The sequence below is a fragment of the Antechinus flavipes genome, chromosome 2 (assembly GCF_016432865.1).
Source record: "Antechinus flavipes isolate AdamAnt ecotype Samford, QLD, Australia chromosome 2, AdamAnt_v2, whole genome shotgun sequence".
Classification (NCBI taxonomy): domain Eukaryota; kingdom Metazoa; phylum Chordata; class Mammalia; order Dasyuromorphia; family Dasyuridae; genus Antechinus; species Antechinus flavipes.
In genome coordinates, this window is record NC_067399.1 from 391698080 (window position 1) to 391719311 (window position 21232).

The 21232-nt window shown below is 36.3% G+C and overlaps 1 protein-coding gene across 1 annotated transcript in view; it reads right to left on the reverse strand.

Moving 5' to 3' along the window:
• FGF1 (fibroblast growth factor 1) overlaps positions 1-21232 on the reverse strand; it is a 143122-nt gene that overhangs the window by 16954 nt on the left and 104936 nt on the right. Inside the window, exon 4 of the mRNA XM_051978635.1 lies at positions 7483-7586. Within this exon, the coding sequence (XP_051834595.1) occupies positions 7483-7586 (104 nt within the window). The remainder of the gene's footprint in view (positions 1-7482; positions 7587-21232) is intronic.

The following is a 21232-nucleotide window of genomic DNA, read 5'->3' on the forward strand; positions in this document are numbered from 1 at the left end:
AAGAAGATAATCCAAATAGTTCCTCGCCAGTATCCAACTAGAAGAATAAAGCTAATTAATTATTCAGACAATAGTGGTCCAACAGAGAGGAGATTATTTGTTCAGTAGTTTCTTATTTATTTATTTACTTTCATTTTATTTCTTTTAGATGGGAAATAGAAATAACAGATGATGTGAGACTAGAAGGAATTGAATATAACTCACAGGGAAAAAAAATTCTGCTATATTATCTGGATATTACCTTGAAAATAATCCAAACCCAAATTCAGATCCCTTCTAGGACTTAAAGTAAGGAGAGAGTTGAAAGGTTATTAAGGGCTTTTGGGGGGCTTCTATGAGTTGTTTTCAGGGGTATGGTAGGAAGTTTTTAACAAGTAGTTCTTCAGAAAAAAAATGTGCTCCCAATTAGTAGCATTACTGACATTTTCTCCATCACTTTCTTCAATCTAGACAATAAATCAAGCTCTGATTTGTAGCATTTGCTGCTTTCTAACAATTAATGAGAGCCCACTGAGCTGGCTCCAGCATCCCCTAGTCCTTTGCATCTTATGCTATTTTCACAGGGGCAAAATAAGATGTCCCATAACAAATATACATTTTGTACCTAGAGTTACTCTATGGGCAATGGAGAATATGAGAATACAGATATGAGCTATGCCGTGAGTATATTTTAAGATTTTCCTAGAGCACTCCAGCCAAAGAAAATAAATAATCTTTTGAAATTAGGTCTCTGGGATCAAACCTGATTCATGTGAACTCAAGATCAGATCTCCTTGGGAAGAAGAGAATTGCCATTTCATCATGCACTAGTCTCTTGTTTTTGAGGTAAAGGGATAAAATGTCATTTATCACACTAGATTTTATGCCTGTTCCCCCTCAGGAGAAGCAGAAACAACATTTCATTGAATACCAGATTTTTCCCTATTCTAGGGAAGGAGCAAAATGGCCTGGTCTACAAATCTATATGAACTCATTCAAAAATGATTATTTAATGATTAATAAATTTCCCTCTCATTAGAATTTCCCTTTTTCAGTGATTCTGCCCTCACCCCCAGCTGTTATTATTCAAAGCTCATTCTCTATCCCTCTGTCTATTTTCTTTTTCCCATTCTCCTCATACCAACCTCCTCCTCTATAACGTTCCACCTTAAAGCTACGCAAACCTTCTACTGTGCTTTCTGGAATACCTGCTCCATAAGTAAGAAACTTGCTTTTATCTTAAATCTTTGGGCTTTTACATTTCTTCCATCTTCTGACTGTCACTGAGCTCTGATTTCCCCTTAATGACACAGCCTCCCTGGACTACCTTTCTAGTGCTGACTGCACTTTAACTCAACATTCTGCCTCATGCACTTATTGGCCAAGATAGGAGAGTTAGAATATTCCTTTGCTCTTCATTGCCACTTCCAAGTTCTCCCTCTAACACCATTACTCAGTGTAATTCCTCTTCCTTTGAGATTTACTCCAATCCATATGGATCACTTATCAAAAATCCCATTAGCTATTATCTACCCACCTCTATGACACTTGCCTTCTTCCCTATATGAATATAATGCCTAATAGTCTTTCTCTCTTCTTTAACTTCTACCTTCATATTGTGAAACTTTAACATACATATTGATACCCCCTCAAATTTCTAGACTTCATAGTTCTTCAACTTAATAATTTCATATTACCCACTCTCCCATCCTATTTCAGCTACATTCAAAGATAATCTATCTTTTGTTCTAAGCTATGTGTTCTTTTTCAACTTTTTTCTTACTAAACTCTAATTTCATCGATTGATTCATTTTATTAAAACTCTTCATCTCTTGTAACCACTCTTTTGTCCTTATAGGCAAGTCGTTTCTTTATTCAGAATTTCTTCTTATAGTTATTACAGAATTACTCTCTTCATCTGAGTTTATCTCTTGGGCTTCTCTTAACATGTAATACATCTACATTATGCTTGGTGTTTTCTTCTGTTTATTCATATTGTCAGGGCAGTGGAAGGGACTTGTTCAGTAGGTATTCGTTTTTTCCTGTGCCTTTTGTAATTGGTATTACCTGAATGGAGTAGCTGATATTTGCCCTCTGCCTCAATCTGTGGTTTCTGTCTTAGTATCTCAGTGGTCCATTGCAGGTGTTGGCCAGTTCTATTTCTGTCTTTGTCTCCTTGCATTGTCCTCTAATTAGAAGTTGGTTTAAATCTCTGCTGTGGCTCTGACAGATCCCAGTGAAATTATTGGAGCTCACACCCATTGTGAGACTCCAGCACAGCAGCCTTTGTGCTAGTACTCAGACACTGAATTAACTGTCTCCTGCTATAGTTTCCATGATCCAAATAATGCATAGCTAGGTCCTGTTTCCCTGAGCAGTTAGCTAGAAAGCCTGCTTCTGTCCATTGCTTCTATTGTGGCAGAACAGGCCTGGGACATGACTTCAGGTGCCCAATTACTAGAACTCCTACTGTGCTGTGACCTCCCTATTCAATGCACCAGCTGACTTCAGATCTGTTTGCGAGAGATTGTGCTGCTGTTGCTGGCATAGTTCCTATCCCCCTCCTATGCTGGCTTTAGCTCCTTAGAGGAGTGTCTTCTGACTTCCCTGTCATGATCCTTCTCCATGCTAAGGCTAGCTTCTGCATATGCCTGAGTCTTTGATGCTTCTTTGGTATGACCCCCCAGCGCAACCAGCTTCTATCAGCTTCTGGTTTTCCTTTTTATGGAATTTTGCAGTAGATAAAAGAATTTAATTGTATTTCTTTTTTCCTCTCTTTTTCCTTGGTCTTCCTGGGGATACTTTTCATGTATTTGCTGGGAATATTGGTTTCTCTCTTTCTTTTTTTTTTTACTCTGCTATCTTAGCTGAAAGTCTTCCTTCTACCCTTGACTTAAGCATTCTTAAGTCTATTTTTTTAACTCTTTTTCTGCTTTGTGGATCCCAGTCCGATCTCTTATATGAATTGTGATCTAAAATTCATTTTAATTCCTACTATAAATGTAGTGTAGTAATCTAGGTTACTTTCAAATTGGAACTTACTTAGAGGTAGCTACGTGGCATAACATATAAAGTCTTAGATGTGGAATCAGGAAAATCTGAATTCAAATCTAGCTTCAGCCACATACCAGCTTTTTGACCCTGCTATTTGTCTCAGTTTCCTCATCTGTAAAATGAAGATAATTATAATACCTACCTCAGAGGATTATTATGAAGATAAAAATGAATTAATGATCATAAAGTACTTTGTAAACTTTAAATAACTATATGCTAATTATCATCATCATTATTATTTAACAAAACTTCAAAGAAACAGGGTAGAGATGGTTAGAGTGAGGAGATTCCTTGCAACTCCCTCTAATGATCTTAGGTACCCAGCAAATCAACCCAAGAACAAAACTGAATAGAACCAGGAAACTTGTGAAGTTCACTGTTTTTGAAGTATTTCTCACTAACAACCAAAATCATTGAAGCTGAAGTAATGTAGTACATATTGTATGGGGGTGAAGTCAAATCTAGTTCAAATTTGGCCTCAGATACTAGCTATGAAGCCATAAGCAAGGAACCTCTGTTTTCTTCATAAAATGGGGATAATGATAGCACCTCTCTCCTAGTGTTTTTGTGAAGATCAAATGAGATAACAAATATAAAACACTTAGTATAGTGTCTGGTAAAGAACAAGCACTATATAAGTGTTCCTTATTATTATTGTTATCCCTATACAAAAATTCCCAACTCTACAACCTTCTTAGACAATATTCAGGTGATACGGTTCCTATAACAAAGGCAATTGCTAGACTGATATTCCCACAGACCAGGCAAATGAGGGCTCTTACTGGCTCTAACTGGTCTCAGGTGTAGAGTTCTCTTTTCTTTTTCCAGCTATTTTCTGATTGCTTGAAAATCTTAATCAACATTGACTCTTCCAAATCTAAAAAACTTTCAAAAGTCACTAATGTATTCAATTATTACTGAGAAAATAAAGGTTTATTTTCATGCCTTGGTCCTAACATTAAGTTTGTAGTGTCTGTCCATCTTGGTCTGTAAGGATCCAAAGGTTTTTGATGGACTCAAAGCTTTGCCTAGAAGACTCTTAGATAAAGATGAAATCTTGATTCATCTCAATAGAGATTTAGCAATTAATGTCACTTCTAGGAAAGTCAAAATGGTCAAACATGATCTGAAAAACAGTGGCAATTTGGAGAGATACTTCAAGAGAAGTGAATGGAGCCAACAAACTAGGCTACAGGTTAATGATCTTGACTAATTCCTGGAAAACAAAGAGAACGTGATTAAAGGGATGACTGGTGAACTTTTAGAAAAGGAAGTAGTGGTCACAAAGGGGTAGCAAGGCTTCATCAAGAAAAGTTATGCCAAATCAAATTTACTTCTTTTTGTGAAACTGCTGGACTGGAAAATCAGAAGAAAAATGTAGGTACAATTTGTATTTGATAAAATATCTAGGACTTTTCTTGTGGAAAAGATGAAAAAAATGTTTCTTAGATCATAGTATAATTAAGAAGATTAAGAACTTGTTCAATCAATAAACTATATGTCAAGTGCTATGCTATAAGCACTGGTATACAAGGACAAAAGTAAAACATCTCTATCCTCAAGGAAGTTATAGTCTAAAAGAGGTGACAACCCTATTTACATAAATATATGCCCCCCCCCCAAAAAAGAATAAAAGGTAATTTAGGGAGGGCAGGCACTAGCATCTGGGAAGGATTAGGAAAAGCTTTATATAGAAATTGGAATCTGACCTGAAACAAGGGATTCCAAGAAGAGAGAAGAAGAGGAAAAACATTCAAAGCCTGAGGAGGCAGCCAATGTAAAGTCATGGAGGAAGGAAATGGAACATAGTGTGGAAGGAACAGCAAGTTGATCAGTATGGTCAGACCACAGATATGTGGAAGGAAGGAAGGTGTAAGAAAACTGGAAAGGCAGGATGAAAACAGTTTGTAAAAAGCATTAAATGCCATAAGAGAGGTTTTATTTTTCATCTCAGAGATCATGAAAAGAAATTAGATAGGTAGATAAAGGAATGTATTAATTGCTTACAGGCCTAGTGCTCTATGCTGGGAGTACAAATACTAGCAAAAAGAAAGATAATCTTTACCCTCGAGGAGCTTACTTTCTAGTGTGGGAAGACAGTAAACAAAATGGAGCTGAAAAGTGGAGGAGAGAATAAGGTATAAAAATCTGGAGAGTTAGGAGTGGAGCCCAAAGGGAAACAAGCATGGATAATCTCAGTATTTCCTCAAACTGAAGTTTCAGACAAGAATTCACCAATCAAACAAAGGGCTTTAAGGGTAAAGATCTCTCTGGAGTGAAAAGGCAGTTGGGAGAGAAGTAGAAAAGTTCAGTCAGGAAATTAGCTAGGGAAGAAATCATCATGAGAAGAGAGCCACTGAAGTTCATTGGTCAAGAGGGGGTGACACGGTCAGATCTGTGCTTAAAGAATATGAATTTATAATAGCCAAATAAAAGATGGAAGAGACCAAATACAAGGAGACCAAATTTAATTTAAAAAATGTATCAATGAAACATTTAAAAGAGAAGGCCATGTCTAGAATAAGAAAGGAAGTTATTGAAGTATGGGTTATACAATAAAGCTCTGATAATCAAAATATGGAGATAATTAATACAGACATAGCACACCAGGCATCATTCCCCAATGAATACATAGTCAAAGGATATGGGGGAGGGGGGAGATACTTCTCAAAAGACCCATAAATCATTAATAACCATCTGAAAGACTAATTCAAATAACCAATAATAAGAGAAATTCAAATTAAACTATAAGTTGACAAAAATAACGGTGTTGAGGTAGAGCAGTAAAAGACAGGCACACAAATACATTGTTAGTAGAGTCCTTATTTCAGAAAGCAAATTGGAATTATTAGGAGTGACTAAACTGTCTATATATTTTAATCAATAGATCCTACTCCTGTGAAAATACACTAAATAAGGTCAATGTTAGGAAGAAAAATCTCACATAAACCAAAATAGTCTTAACAGCATTTTTGGGGGGGAGAGGAGGGAAGGCATAGCAGCAAAAACTGGAATCAAGGTCTATTTATTGGTTAAACAAATTGCAGTTCTTGAAAGAAATGAACTATGTACCATGCAAAACAGTGAATAAAAGAATTCACTTTGCAAAATAGGGAATAATAAGGAAAGCTAATACTTTTATAGTATTCACTATGTACCAGGAATTATGCTAAGCTCTTTACAATTATTATTTCATTTGATCTTCACAACAACTCTGGGAGGTAGGTACAATTATTAACTCAGGAAACTAAGGCAAATAAAGCTAAAATATTGATTTGCCCAGAATAACAGAGCCAGAAAGAGTCTGAATCTGGATTTGAATTCAAGTTTATCCTGACTCCAGATCAGGTATTGCTGTTAGAGAATCTAGTGAGCAGAAACAGAAAAACTATTGCTACACAATGACTGCAACAATGTAAATGGAAATAACAAAAACTCCTAAATTAAATAATATTATTATAATGATTATGAAACTTGGCCCTGGAGAAGGGATGAAAAAAGGCTCTTTATCTTTTTTTTGTAGAGGAAGGGAAGACTGTTGGATATAAAATATTATATACATTGATATATTCAGTTCATGTGTCAGTTACTTCAAATGACTTAAAACAGCTATAAACTAGGAGTTTGGAAGAGTTGGGTTCAAATTCTGCCTCAGATACAAACTCCATTTCATTATTTGTAAAATGGGAATAATAATAATAATATCTGTTTCCAAAATTGTTGTTATCAAATGAGACCTATAAGAAATATATATATTTATAATATAAAATAAATTTATAAGAAATATCTAATAAATCTTGAAGTGCTACATAAATATTAGCTATTATTATTATAATAAATATTCTCTTCCCCTTCTCTTCCTCCCCCCTTTTTTTATATTTTTGGTATAAGGCATGACTTGTTTTGTCAGGGGAATGGGGTGAGATACATTCAGAAATTATGGTGATTTATCACTATACATAAAATGTATCAATAACGATCTTTAAAAACAAATAAAAGGGGCAGTGTTAAAAGTTCCACATGTGGCATATAGACTAATAGCAAAATAGTTATCCATCTTGAATCTTGAAATTTATGCATGTAGAAAAACTTAAAAGGCACATTGCAAAGGGAAATGGCAGTCTTACAGACAGGACAAAATCCTCCAAAAATGCTTGTAGAATTGAATCATGCCCCACAAGAGGGTGGCTGGTTAACCCCAACAAAAGCTTCCATCAATGTTTCCTCTGCCAGATGTGCATGATAATATAGTTCAATGTTTTGAGACACTTCTGCAAGCTCTTTAATTTTTTAAACCTAAAATAAAGCAGGGTAGGGGGTGGGAATTCAATTGGAAAAATAACAAACAGAGACTAATTGTTGCTTCTGTGTTACATTACTCAATACTACAAGATTTCTGGAAACCTCAAAACTTCCCTGTGTCTGGTACCGCATAAACCTCATACTTACTGAGCCGTATAAAAGTCCATCGGTGTCCATAGCCAAATACTGGCCAGACTCAGTGCTCTTTATATACACCTCACCCACGCTTTCCGCGCTTAGTTGCAGTTGAACTGAAATAAAAATAAAACAAGAAAAGTAAATAAACACCTAGCTGTTACAGATATGGCCAAGTGGCAGAGATGGTAAGCCATGGAAAATTAGACTCATTCATATCCCAAAACCCTTGAGGATGAGACCCAAAATTATAAAAACATAGAAATATAACCTCTTTTTCTTTCCCCTCCAAAAAAAAACTGTATTAGAGAATTAACAAATGATTCTACACAAATCCAGAAATCTATGTACCCTGTTTGGTAAGAAGATACTGAGCTTCACAATATTATTTTCCCTTAGTCTCCTCTCCTTCTCTCCTCCCTCTTCTCCAAATCTTGTATAAAACATTTGGAAGAAATGGCCTTTCAGTCCCAACATGCTGATTTCTACGTTCTAAAGTCCCTTCCAGATCTGAAACTCTCAGTTTTAAGGTTCCTTCCAGCTTAAACATTCTATATTTTAGGGTTCCTTCCAGCTTAAAGTCCCTTCCCAGTTCTGACACTCTGTTTTAAGATTCCTTTCAGTTGAGACACTCTGTGTTCTAAAACTCTTTCTAGTACTGCTATTTTATGTTGTCTTCCAAATTCTCTTGCAGAGTTGACATTCTATGTACTGAGATTTCTCCCTAACTTAGAAACAATATAAAAGGAACTATAATAATCTTTATTGGCCTCCATGATCCAGAGATGAATGGAATATAGAGCACAGCAAGGAATTACAGTCTGGACAAGTTCTACTCTGAGTAGAAAGTATTTTTCTCTTTCCATTGCTTGTTTTCTATAGGTGTGAGATGAGGGTAGAAGAATAGATTTTGATTCAAAGCTTTTTTTTGGAAAAATCTGAATAGTTATTTTTTCTCTAAACAGAAGGGAGCCCCTGCAAAACAGTATAGGTCTCTGTATCTGGAACACAGGGAAACTAACCATCATGTGTCTTGGCTAAACCATAGTGTCTACATCTACCTGGCTCTTATACAGGCAAGAGTGAATGATTGAGTGGAAACATGAAGTGGAAACATGAGAGCTCTTTTCTGCTTAAAAATGATGCTTTGGTGTGCACTAATAGACTTGTCCCAAGGACCAGTATTGGGTGCAGCAGGATGGCTTCGTAAGCCATTCATTCTTCTTGGCACCCAGTAGGAGTACAATATATGTTAAATGAATGAATATATTCAGGAGACCATGGAAATAAAGTTATTGGTAGTTTTACATATAAATACCTGAATTTAAATTAAACCCTAATCTTTCCTACCTTCTGCTTTACTAATTTTCCTTAATAAAACATGGAACAAGAACAGCTGCTTTTGGTATGCTTGATTTGAATAGGCTCTTAACTTTTTTTTTTTCTAATGGACCTCTTGCTTTATGTATTACTCTATCTCATTGCCTTGGTGACAAGATAAAGTAGAGGCTGTGTGATCTATAATTTACATACATATTATTTGATCACTGTTCCATACTTCCTTGACTCTACTCTATGCCATGGCTAGAGACTGTACCTTTTACCCCCATTAGCCATATGGTCAATGGTTTGCTCTTGGTTACAAAGTGGCCAATCACACATTTCCACCCCAGGCTGCCCCATTTAAAGGATACATCCATGTTACAGATCTATAATCTAAAGTTTTCTTTATTCTTTATCAGAAATGCTAAAGTCAGCTCCTATTGAAAGCCAATGTTAAATTTTCAATGTGAGCATATTGATAAATGCTCCAAATCAGAGTTTGATTTATTATTTTATTGATTGTCTAAACTTAACAAAGAGATGGGAAAAATATTAATAAGGCAGATTAAACTTTAAAATTAAATTAAAATTAAATTTTTAAAAAAGTTGTGTGTGTATGTTTTCCAAGGAGTCATTTATTAAGCATTTATTAGCACAATCCTGACTTTGATCCTCAATAAGGGTGATTTTTAAAAGGTAAAGGAAAAAGCTAGAGTGCCAGACCTGGCGTCTCCAGTATCTTTACCAATAAAATGCCAAATAGGGTCACAAAAAGTCATTCACAACTTTAAAAAAAATAGCTGCACAACAAGAAGGAAGATTTTTAAAAGGTAAAGGATATGAAAATCCTTATCCCCCAGGAAATCTTGGCCATTTGGACTTAGTCCCCTTTCCTGGGTTTCTTTAATGATTTGAAGTTGAAAAGTTCATTGAAAGGAGATGAGTGGATGGATAGCCACATGTCTATTTTCTCCTTAAAGCATTATCCAAGATTTGAAGCTGGAAGGGACCATGAGGTTACCTAGTACAATGCCCACACTTTACAGAGGAGGAAATTTAAGCCCCAAAGTGATTTGCCCAAAGTCACACAAATAGCAACTGGCAAACCTGGGATTTGAACTCCTTCCAGCCCAAATCCAACATTCTTTCCACAGCACCATTTCATCAGCTTGGCATGTCCTATTAGGGCAGGGGGAACAAAAAATCTACTTGACATTGTTAGACTAACATGTCATGTGTGAGATGAAACTAGTGACTATGGATGTATACTTTAAATAGAGTAGCCTCTGGTGGATATGTGTGCTGGAGGTAAAAGGTACAGTCTCTGGCCATATGTAGAGTAGAATCAAGGAAGTATGGAACAGTGACCAAAGCAAATAATATTTAATGTAGGCAGACTGTGAAGAAATGGACACTCTAGTAATAATAATAATAATTTATATAGTCCTTTGCATATATTACTTCATTTGAGGACTGAGTTAATCTTGCATGGGAGACACCCCAGAGATCATTACCTCCATTTTGCAGATGAGGAAACTGGCTCAAATGAAGTGAATTGTGATTTCAGGCAAGACCTGAACCCAGAATTTGAACTCGGGTCCTCTGACTCTAACTCCAGTATGATTTCCATTGTACCACACTCTGCTTCCAGCTAAATTAATTGGTCATAATTAGCCTAATAAGGCTGTTCTGAAAATGGGACTTATTGACTATTTTCCCTGCAGGCTATTTTCAAAGAGCAAGATAGTAGCTGCCATTTAACAAAGCATTATATTAAGAGCTAGAAAGACCTAAATTCAAATCCTGCTTCTGACATTTAACAGCTATGTGACTTTGTATATACTATTTAATTTCCATAATCTTCACTTTCCTCATCTCTAAAATGGAGATAATACCTACAGCTATCTCATGAAGTCATTGTGGAAGTCAAATGAGATAGTATATGTATTTTTACAAACTTTAAAGTGCTACATTCATGTCAATCATTCATATTATTATTATTATATAAACAGCTAGCTGGTAGCACAGTGAATAGAGAGGCAGGCCTAAGATCAGAAAGACTTTTCTTGATTAATTCTGGTAGACATGGCTCTTTTCAACAGTGAGGTAGTTCAGGCCAGTTCTAATAGTCTTATGATAGAGAGAGCCATCTGCGTTTAGAAAGAGGATTATGGGGACTAAGTGTGGATCACAATATAGTATTTTCACTTTTTTCTTGTTGTTTATTTGCATTTTGTTTTGTTTCTCATTTCTTTTCCTTTTTGATCTGATTTTTCTTTTGCAGCATGATAATTGTGGAAATATGTATAGAAGAATTGCATATGTTCAACATACATTGGATTCCTTGCTGTCTAAGGGAAGGGAGTGGGGAGAAGGAAGGGAGAAAAAAATGGAACACAAGGTTTTTCAAGAGTGAATGTTGAAAACTATGCATATGTTTTGAAAATAAAAAGCTCAAAATTTTTTTTCTTGAAAACAGGGACTACTTTATTTTTTCTGTTTTCTTTGTAGTGATTACCTCAGTGTTCAGAACATAATAAGTGCTTTTTCATATATTAATTAATTTCTTGAGCACTGAGAGGTTAATTATGTGCCATTAGGTGTCAAAAACATTGAATTCAGCTCTTTTGCTGAAAAAAAAGAAAGAAAAGAAAAAAAGACTCCTCTCCCTGAATTCAAATCTGGCCTCACAGATTCAGGGCAAGTCACTTAACCCTGTTTGCCTCAGTTTCCTCAGCTGTAAATGAGGTAGAGAAAGTAATGACAAATCATCCTGGTATCTCTTCTAAGAAAAGCCCAAATAGGGTCACCGAGGTAAAGACATGGTCAAAAACAAGAATAGCTATCAACACCATAAACACATAGAAAGTTACCTGCAAACTAAAAAAAGAATATCAAATCAACAAGTATTTATTAAGAATCTATTATGTGACAGGCACTGTGCCAAGAATGAAGATTTTTTAAAAAGGCAGAAGCCAGTCGCTACCCTCAAGGAGTATACAATCTAGTACTTAATTGTTTTAGATTTTCTAGGTACACTTTTAGACCAATGGGAATTCAAAAGGGGAATGGATCCTTGTGGAAAGTTTACACATTGAGCCTAGAGTTTATTATGATAACTTACTACTTGAGATGGGTCTGAGCTACTTTGGAGAAAGAGCTGTTCCTGCTGTCCTGGGGATGATGACTTATTTCCCTGTTATATGAAGGTGGACAGACATTTATAAGTCATTTCTACTACCTTTCACAATTTTAGAACATCTCAGAGAAAAGGAAAGATCTGGAGCCTGCTAAACACGATTCAATGCCCAGACAAGAGCTCCTCCACCAGGGTTATTCCACTGGCAAATGTTCCCTTAAGGAGTTCCCTCTGTAAATATTGTTTCTTCAGGATATCCAACTTTAATAGCTCATTTTCACTGGGTTCCTTTCTGGCAAAAGTTTCCAAACATATATCCTTCAGCAGGCCTGGTTGGCAACAGTGAGTGACACCCAGTCTGTGCTGTTCATGTTAGCTAACCATGTTTCCTTCCTTTTAGCATGACTGGAGTCCAGGTTTCCAAGCTTACATCCTTCTGCAGCTTCTGGTAAGAAATAGTGGTCAGGAATGAAAAGGGAGTGTGATGTGGAAGAAGGCCAGAGGGCCTCGGAAGGGAGGGAAATTTTCCCCAATTCTTTGACTTAAAAATAGAATTTGGAGGCACAGTATATTCTGAAAAACTGACTTTGAGGTCTGATAACCCGAGTTCAAATCCCACCCCTGCCACTTATCCGCTGTGTAGTCTAGGGCTTAATCACTTTAATGGCCTAAGATTTCTCATCTATAAAATGGGGAGGTGAGCTTCAGTGATTTGTTAGGAGCCTTCCTAGCTTAAATTCTATGATCCTAATGAACAAAAATAAGACGAAAAGAGAAGATAACTGGGGGTTCCATCCTGCCTCTGTGACCTCTTCTAACTTATAAAATCAGTTCCTACAATAAGACTTGCATTTCATTAGGGTAACAAACCCTTTAGAGCATAGGGAAGGAGAAAATCAATGCTATTTTGCCTCCTCTCTGTACTTCTAACTGGAAAAAGTGAGACATCAACCTGAAGATCAAGATTTGGAGGGTAGGTAGAAGGAATCACTTTTTCTTTAGGCTAATGGAAGTCTTATAGATGAAGTGGGTCAGGAGAAGCATCCAACAGTAATCAGGGTTTAAAGCCCATTTGAAAAAACTTCAAAATATTCTAGTCATGGAAGTCAGTGATTTTTTGCTAAGCAAGATAACTCACTTGAGTTCATTCTGTTCTTTGAAGAGGGAGAAGTCGGTTATCTAGTCTGTCAGAGATTGAGTAACACACTTCCCAAAAGCTGTCAAGGAAATTAATATACATTTCTTCACACAACTTTTGGTAATCTTATAAAATTAAAGAGAATGAATGGTATTTGTCACTACCTACTAGATAAGAGATCCTGCCTAAATTCAATTTGTTCAATTCAGTTCAATTCAGGAAACATTTATTACGTACCTACTGATGAGGGGAGTCCCAAAGCTTTCTCTTTCTCTCTCTTTGACTTTGGGGAGAATACTAAGCTCTCCCCTGAGAGACCCACCCCAGGGAATCAAGATAAAGTGGTTTTGTTCTGTTATTTGGGTGGGACTGGTTGAGTCCAGGATCACTCCTAACTCTATTGAGTTGGAAATTAGCCCAGAGATACTCATTCAATTCCAAGATTTTCTATTCTGATTCCAGCTCAAACTGCTCCCAGCTACCATCAAGAGCTGCCCCCAGCTTCTAGCCAAGGTTTCAAGTATAAAAAGAGGCAACTTGGGACTCACTTCTTGCCGAGGACCTAACATGCCATGCCAAGGAGCCTCTCTCTTCCCTTGGCGTAGCTGCAACCCTCTGCCCATTGAAATGATATTCTTTTTCAGCATTAACTTCTCTTTATCTTTCTTACCTATTTACCTTACAAGACTTTATATCTCTCTGTAGGGATTTCTCTGCTAGAAATTTTATATTCCTCTGTTGGGACCTTGCCACACAAGGAGTTCAGTCTTTCTATTCATGCATGGCAAAAGCTGACTTCCCAATACCAATAATAAACTTCTTTTTGCCAGTCTAACTTTTTGGGTTTATAAATTCCTTTACAAAGTTTCTCTGTGCCCACCAAAGGGGTTCCCACTACTCCTGCCCTGCTCCAAACTTATCATTTGGAGACACAACTCCAAACCTCTTCATTTGGTTCCTTGACCTAAACCCCAAACCTCATCACTACTAGTGTCAGACTCTATGCGGGGACTCCAGAAAATAAAGCTAAAAACAGCCTCTGCCTTCAAAGAACTTACATTCTGTTAGAGGAAAATACATACACACATACACACATACACACACACACACACACACACATATATATTTTTATATATATTAATAAATATGTTAATATATACATAGAAACATATGTATAGTTATATTTATTATATTTATGTGTATATAAATATAAAATAAATAATAGGTAATTTTTGATGGAGTGAGGGAATTTGAAAAGAATCATCTAACATTAATACCTGGGAAATAAAAAGACTTCTTCTTCTAGGAGGTAGAGATAAGGAAGGAAGCATTCCAGATACAATACTCATTCTGGACTAACTCTGCCAGTTTCCATTTTGGCAAGTTAAATCCCTCTGGATTTGTTAACTACTTTTCCCTTTAAAATTCTAGGGGTTGCTATTAAGGGTTAGGGGTGGTTTCCAATGTGGTTGTTCAAAAGCCACTATCCAGTATATTCCCCATTAATACTTAAATCAGTCGAACTTAATCAGTTTTTTTTAAATGATACAAAAATATCCTCTTCAAACCAGAGGCACACTCTCCAACAAGTATATACAAAATTCAGGGGAAAGTGGGCTCTAACTTAGAGAATAATGGGATATTTCATAGGTCTTGGGTGGAAGTCATTTTATTCCTTTGTGGATCCCTCCCAAAGTTTCCTTGAAATGTGAGAAGTTTTTGATGAGCTTTAAATATTGGTGACCTTGTACAATCCTGAAAACTGATAATCTTCCTTGTTTCTTGTTTGTACCTGGCCCCTGATACAGACTCTATACCATCCAATGCTGTTCTGGGGACACTGTTATAGGATGACAATGAGAAATCCAAATTTCTGGTGAGGGGAAGAAGAAAGAGACAGACACTTCTTTCTCTCCATCCATACAATCCCTTCTCAGTGACTTAACTGGAGTTGCTTTACCATGAAGTTGCCTAGTATTAGAATGCCAGATTCCCAAATAGCTTTGTATTTTAAGCAAGTCCCACAGGGGATGACTGGCTTTCTTTACCTAACCACAAGACATTTCCTATTTGGTTTCATCTGCTTCCATTCAATTAGTATTTGCAGTTATTCCTTCCACATTGTAGGGATTAGGGGGATGACACCCCCACAATCTGGAAAATACTCATAAAACTTTTTGGCCTTCCCTAATTCCAGAGAATAAGTCTGAATTATTATAGTATTAAAAGATAAAATATTATACAATCCTATACATCTATTTTATGCATTTCTGAGTTTCTAAACTTTTTTTGTGTTGTTTGCTGGTTTTCTCATGGCACTTATGGCTTCCAAAATACTCCCCCCCAAATCCTATTTAGTTTCTCATGCTTATCCACAACATATTGAAACTGTGTTGGAGAAAGTCAAAATGTGGAAGGAATAACCATAGTTCATTCCTTTGATGAATTGATTGATTTTATAACTCAAAGAAGTGTTCTAAGAAAAGTTTCAGGGTATAGAATATTGATAATCACATTAGTTGGGGTTGAATCAGTGGGATATCCCTTTTACACAAGGACAGGCTACAAAGACAAGAACACAGAAGATGGAATATCCCATAAGGGGAACACCAAGTAAGCTAATTGGCTAAAATTCAGTGTGTGGGATAAGTAGTAATGTATAGTCAGCATGGAAAGGTAGACTGGAGCCAGACTGTAAAGAGTTTAAAATCCAGACAGAAGAGAAAAGTCGCCTTTATAGCTGCTATGAATTGGCTCCTTTTTCATCATTAAATCACAGTGAGATTTAAACTGAGCTATTGCCCAGACTCATGTAGATCAGATCTTTAAATTGACCTAGAAATAAATATGGAAGGAAGGCAGATTTGACTATATCCCATATGGAATCATAGTGTTGGCTTGAGAAAGAGCTCAAATATTTAAAAATACTTAGAGAAATCAGACATTTCAAAATATATGTGTGTGGATATATATATATGGACATGTATATATATATCCATTCCTTTGCTTAGGTCCAGGCATTTTCTCTGTCTCACATGCCTAAAAGGTTCTGCTTCCACTTTGTTACTGCCCTCCCTGGCTTCATTTAAGTCTCAACTAAAATCATACTTTCCACAGGAAGATTTTCTTAATATCTCTTAATTCCAGAGTTTTCCTCTCTTATTTCCTATTTATTTTGCGTAAATGTCTTTTGACTCTCTTTGTATCTCTAATACTTAGCATAGTAAGCACTTAATAAGTGTTTGTTGAAATGAATTAAATATGTTCTATATTTGTTTCACATATATATATTTACAACATGCACATTTATAAATATATGTGTTTGTGTATGCTATATGTGTGCGTGTGTGTGTATGTGTCTTGGGGTAAATGACTTCAAAATTCCAATCCATCTCTATATTTTTGAGTTTGTGATCCCAAGGATACAAGATTCAATTAGAGTCTGTTAGGTGGCATAATGGATAGAAAATTGGATTCAGAGTTAAGCAGACTGAGTTCAAATCCTACTTACTATGATTCTAGGTACATCACTTAACCTCTGTCTGCCTCAGTTTCTTAACTGTAAAATGGGAATAATAATAATAACATCTACTTCACAGGATTGTTGCATAGATCAGCAACAGATCCTACAAAGATCTTATAACTCTAGGACCACAGGGACTCAGCTGAATTTCATCAAGTGCTGAAAGACCCTAGAAGACCTTGGTTTCTAAGAGAAAAACTATTAAAGAGCTGAGCATCCTGAACTGGCCCTGGGCCCTAAAGAATGAATTAAGGAACTTCTGATGTATGACATTCTGTTTCAGAGTACCAAGCCATCCTAGCATCTTCCTGTTCAGCACCAAGAATATTTTTTAATAAGGTTAGAACTGGTGCACTGAGCAGGGTTGGGGAATGTGATGAGAAGGCGCCTGCTTCCGCAGAGTCTCTGCTACCTCGGAGTTTGCTTTTCCACCTTCACTCCCTGAACAGGGGCTGAACAAAATTACGTGCCCAGTTTATTCTGGGTCTGAGACTTCCCGTCCTTTGCCATGTTTACCCGGAGTGAAGTCATCTTCATTGAGTCCACTGTGAGGTTGTTTTGTGTCAATGGTATTTATAATTAAAATGTGGCCACAAATCGGGCTTCATGAAGGAAAAGGAAGGAGGAGTGGGGTGGAAAATTTTTGGAGAAGATTCCAGTGGTTTAATTTCATATATATATGTACATATATACATACATACATACAGTATTTGCATACATATGTATGTATATGTGTATATGTGTGTATATTTTCACATTTTTTTTCCTTAAAGACTGTTCTTAGATTATGTAAAACTGTCTGTCCCCTTCTTCAAGAGCTGAACAATGCTGCTTGGAAAAGTTTGGTGTATTTCAGGGGAGGTATAACTGAAAAGTGTTTGGCTAAAAAGGCTTCCCACTGCTACACAATCAATTAACTGGCATAATACCTCCTTTGGCAGAATATGTGGTTGAAGTTAGACACTTTAAGGCCTTTGTTCTGTGCAAGGAGTTCTAGCCTGTCTGAAATTGGGGCTCTCTCTTCAGTTATCGGATAATCTTCCCATCTTTGATTGTCACATGAAAAAATTGTTTCACTTTTTTCAATCTCCAATTGATATAGGGCTTAAAGTAGCTTTTATACAAGCTATGTAAGAGTTTTAAACCACAGCACACTTACATAAATCCAAAAAAGGGGGGAAAATGGAGGAGTAAAGAAAAAAATGGCCTTAGAATCAGGAAAACCTGAATTGAACCCTATCTCTGAACCATACAAGCTATGTGACCTATGTGTCACCTCATTTTAGGCAATTCTAAAATTATAGGTTACAGATAAAATCATCTATCTACATGAGTAGAGAGCACATTAGAAGGTTCTGAAAAAGATGAGATTAGATAAATTATCTAATCTACATGAATAGAGGGCACACTAGATGGTTCCAAAACAAATGAGATTCTGGGTCTAATTCTCTCCAGAAAAGCAAAACAAGGAAATATAGATGGGTTAATTTCATATTTCATAAAAGGATTCAATACAAGATTATTAAAAAAAAGACTCATAGGACAGACATAAACTCATTAGATGAAGAAAAGATACTTCCTTATTGTGTTTGAATTTTATCTTGTAGGAGAATAAATTTAGAAAAAGAAGGATCTCATAAATTAGTTAATTCAATCCCCTCTTTTTGCAGATGAAGAAACTGAGATCCAGGCTGTGATGGGGAAGTGATGCTCAGAGGTCACACAGTAGTGCCAAGAATATGCCTAAATCTTTTGACTCCAAATCCAGCACTCTCTCCAAAGTATTATATTGCCACATGTTAAATGGCCTAGACACACAAAGAGGTATCTAGTCTATTTAAAATATCTGATCAATTTGTAACTTTTCAGGAACAGATTTACTATACACAAGGATATGCAGCAGTTGTAGTCAGGAAAAAAATCTATACTGTTCTCCATGAAACTTAGATACAATGTAGAGCAATGGAACAGTACTTTTTGAGTCAGAAGACCTTGGTTAAAATAGCACCTGCCCTCAGTTTTCTCAAGTATAAAATTAGGAAGTTGGACTAGAGTATACTCTGAGATCCTTTCTGATGCTAACCCTATGATTGGGAGATCCATGGAAGTAGAATGTTACTTCATACATTTCTTCTATATTTGTTGGTTTCAAGTTAATTTTGTGAGTTGTTAGTTATGATTGTTGACTAAGGGATTCCTCTTGAGAAATAAATCAGTTTTCCTTACCAGTCAGGAAAGTCCAGGGAAAACAGAATGGAACACAGAATCTCTTTGCCTTTCCCCAAAGTCATAGCAAGGTGGGACAACTGAGACTTTTCTCCCAATGTTTTAATATCTTGTGTTTCTTCTTCTTAGCAATTCTCTGGTTCATGTGACATAATCATCCCTGCTTCTTCATTTTACTCTAGACCACCACCACCTGAATCCTCAAATTCTCATAACTATGGTACTTCTCTTCCAAGACTCACCTTTCCTCACTGAACACTATCATTGTGCCTCGAACAAATTCAATTAATTGGGGTTGGAGGCATGGGATGATGCAGAAGACTACCTATCCCCATAAGATAAGTGAACATATCTTACCTATTTGAGAAAGTTCCCATTATACATAGTTCTATTAATAGGAGGTTTTCTAGTGTTTGACCAAGAAATCAAATTGTCAGTTGTTTCATTAATATTAATACATTTTCTGGTGGAAAGCAGGACTGACTAGTGTCTTCAGTAAACCAAATTAATTGGATTAGTTAACTGTCATTGTAGATGTTTCAGAAGTCACAGAAAGCAGAAGGGAAGGAAATATAAAGTTAACTAAGTGATAGAATGGATTAAATTCTGGCCCTAAAGTAAGGTTTTTGAGTTCAAATCCTGTCTCAGAAACTTACAAACTGCATCCTCTATCTTGGTTTCCTTATCTGGGTTGTTGAAAGGGTCAAATGAGATATTTATAAAGCACTTATCCCAGTACCTGTTAAGAAGTGAATTGAATAAGAATTCATGGGGGAATGGTGGCCAGTGGGGAGTGTTTTGAACAAGGAAGTTTTAAAAAAGTGATAGTTGAAGTCATAGGGTAAATTGCTTTTCCCCCTACCATAAAGGAAACTTCCCTCTTAATATTTATATAGCAACTCTCCAAGACTAAAAGTTGTAATGAAGATGTTGAGTTAAATTGGTGAAGGAAATTTCTTAATGAGGAGTTCCCTCTGTCAGTGAAATCAATCTCCAGGAGTTCTCCCTGGAAGGAAGATTACATGCAATGTTGCTTCACACATCAGCAAAGAATGACAAAAGGGAAAAGGAGTCTTCAGAAAACTGGGCAAGAGCCAAATAATCCCAAGAGGATTTACAGGTGAAACTAGAAAGACAACAAACCAATGAAAGATAGAATGACAGTAGCAGCAAATCCCAGCATTTCTATTACAAACTTTTCTCATCATAAATGATAATTACATTTGGATCTATATACCTCAGACTCTGGTGTACTAAAGGAGGAAATGGGAATGGTGCTTTAAAAAAACACAGGAAGGGTATCTGAGTCAGACACAGAATACCTAAGAAACATTCATTCCAGAAGTGACATTTTGAAAAAAACTGACATATCAGCCATGACCCTATTTGTAGAAATACCCTTGAGCTTTGTCCTGGGCTCTCTCAACTTTTTTCTCTACACTTTTTTTTTAGTTAGCTCATCAACTCACTTGAATTCATTATTATTTCAATATAAATGACTCCAAAATCTACAAGTCTAATCTTCATTTCACCTGAATTCTGATTCTAAATCTCCAAGTGTCTGTTGGATATTCCCGAATGTTCCTTAAGCATCTCACACTCAACACATCCAAAATGAAATGCATTATCTTTGTCTCTAAATCCAACCTTTTTTCAAACTTCTTTATTTCTTCCGGGGAACCATTATTTTCTAGTCATCCATTTTAGCAACCTTAATTTTCATTCATCCCTCAAATGTCCAATCAATTCCCAAATCTTTTCAATTTTGCCTTCTAAATACCTCTGGTTTCCAACCTCTTTTCTCTCCTCCTTCAACAACTCCATTTCAGTCCTTCATTACCTCTCATCTGGACTATCATAATAGATTCCTAATGGGTTTCCCTGCATCCAGTCTTTTCCCTCTCTAATCTGTCCCACAACCAATTTCCTACTTGATATTTCTAAAATGTAGGCATGATTATGTCCATTCACAGTTCAAGAAGTTTCAGTGTCTCCCTATAATGTCTTAAACAAAATCTAAATTCCTCTCTGGTATTTAAAGCCCTTTACAGTCTGGCTCCAGGTTATCTTTCCTGGCTTACAAATTATTCCTCTCCATGTAGTCTATGCTCCAGAAAAACTGATCCACCTCTTGTTCCTTGTGCATAACATTCCATATCTTACATCTCTGACTTTGTAATGGTATCCCCTATGACCAGAATGCCCTGCTTCTTTATCTTTACCTTTTGGAACTCCTACTTGTTTCAAGGAACTGCCCAAGCACCATTTCCTTGAAGACTTCTTTCATAATTCCCCTAGTTGTCAACACCACTTACTTAGAAATCACTTTGCATTTTTAAAATATTTATGTAGTCCTTCAAAAAGTCCTATGCCAATGTTTCATAGTGGTATGGAAGTAATTCTCAGAGGTGAT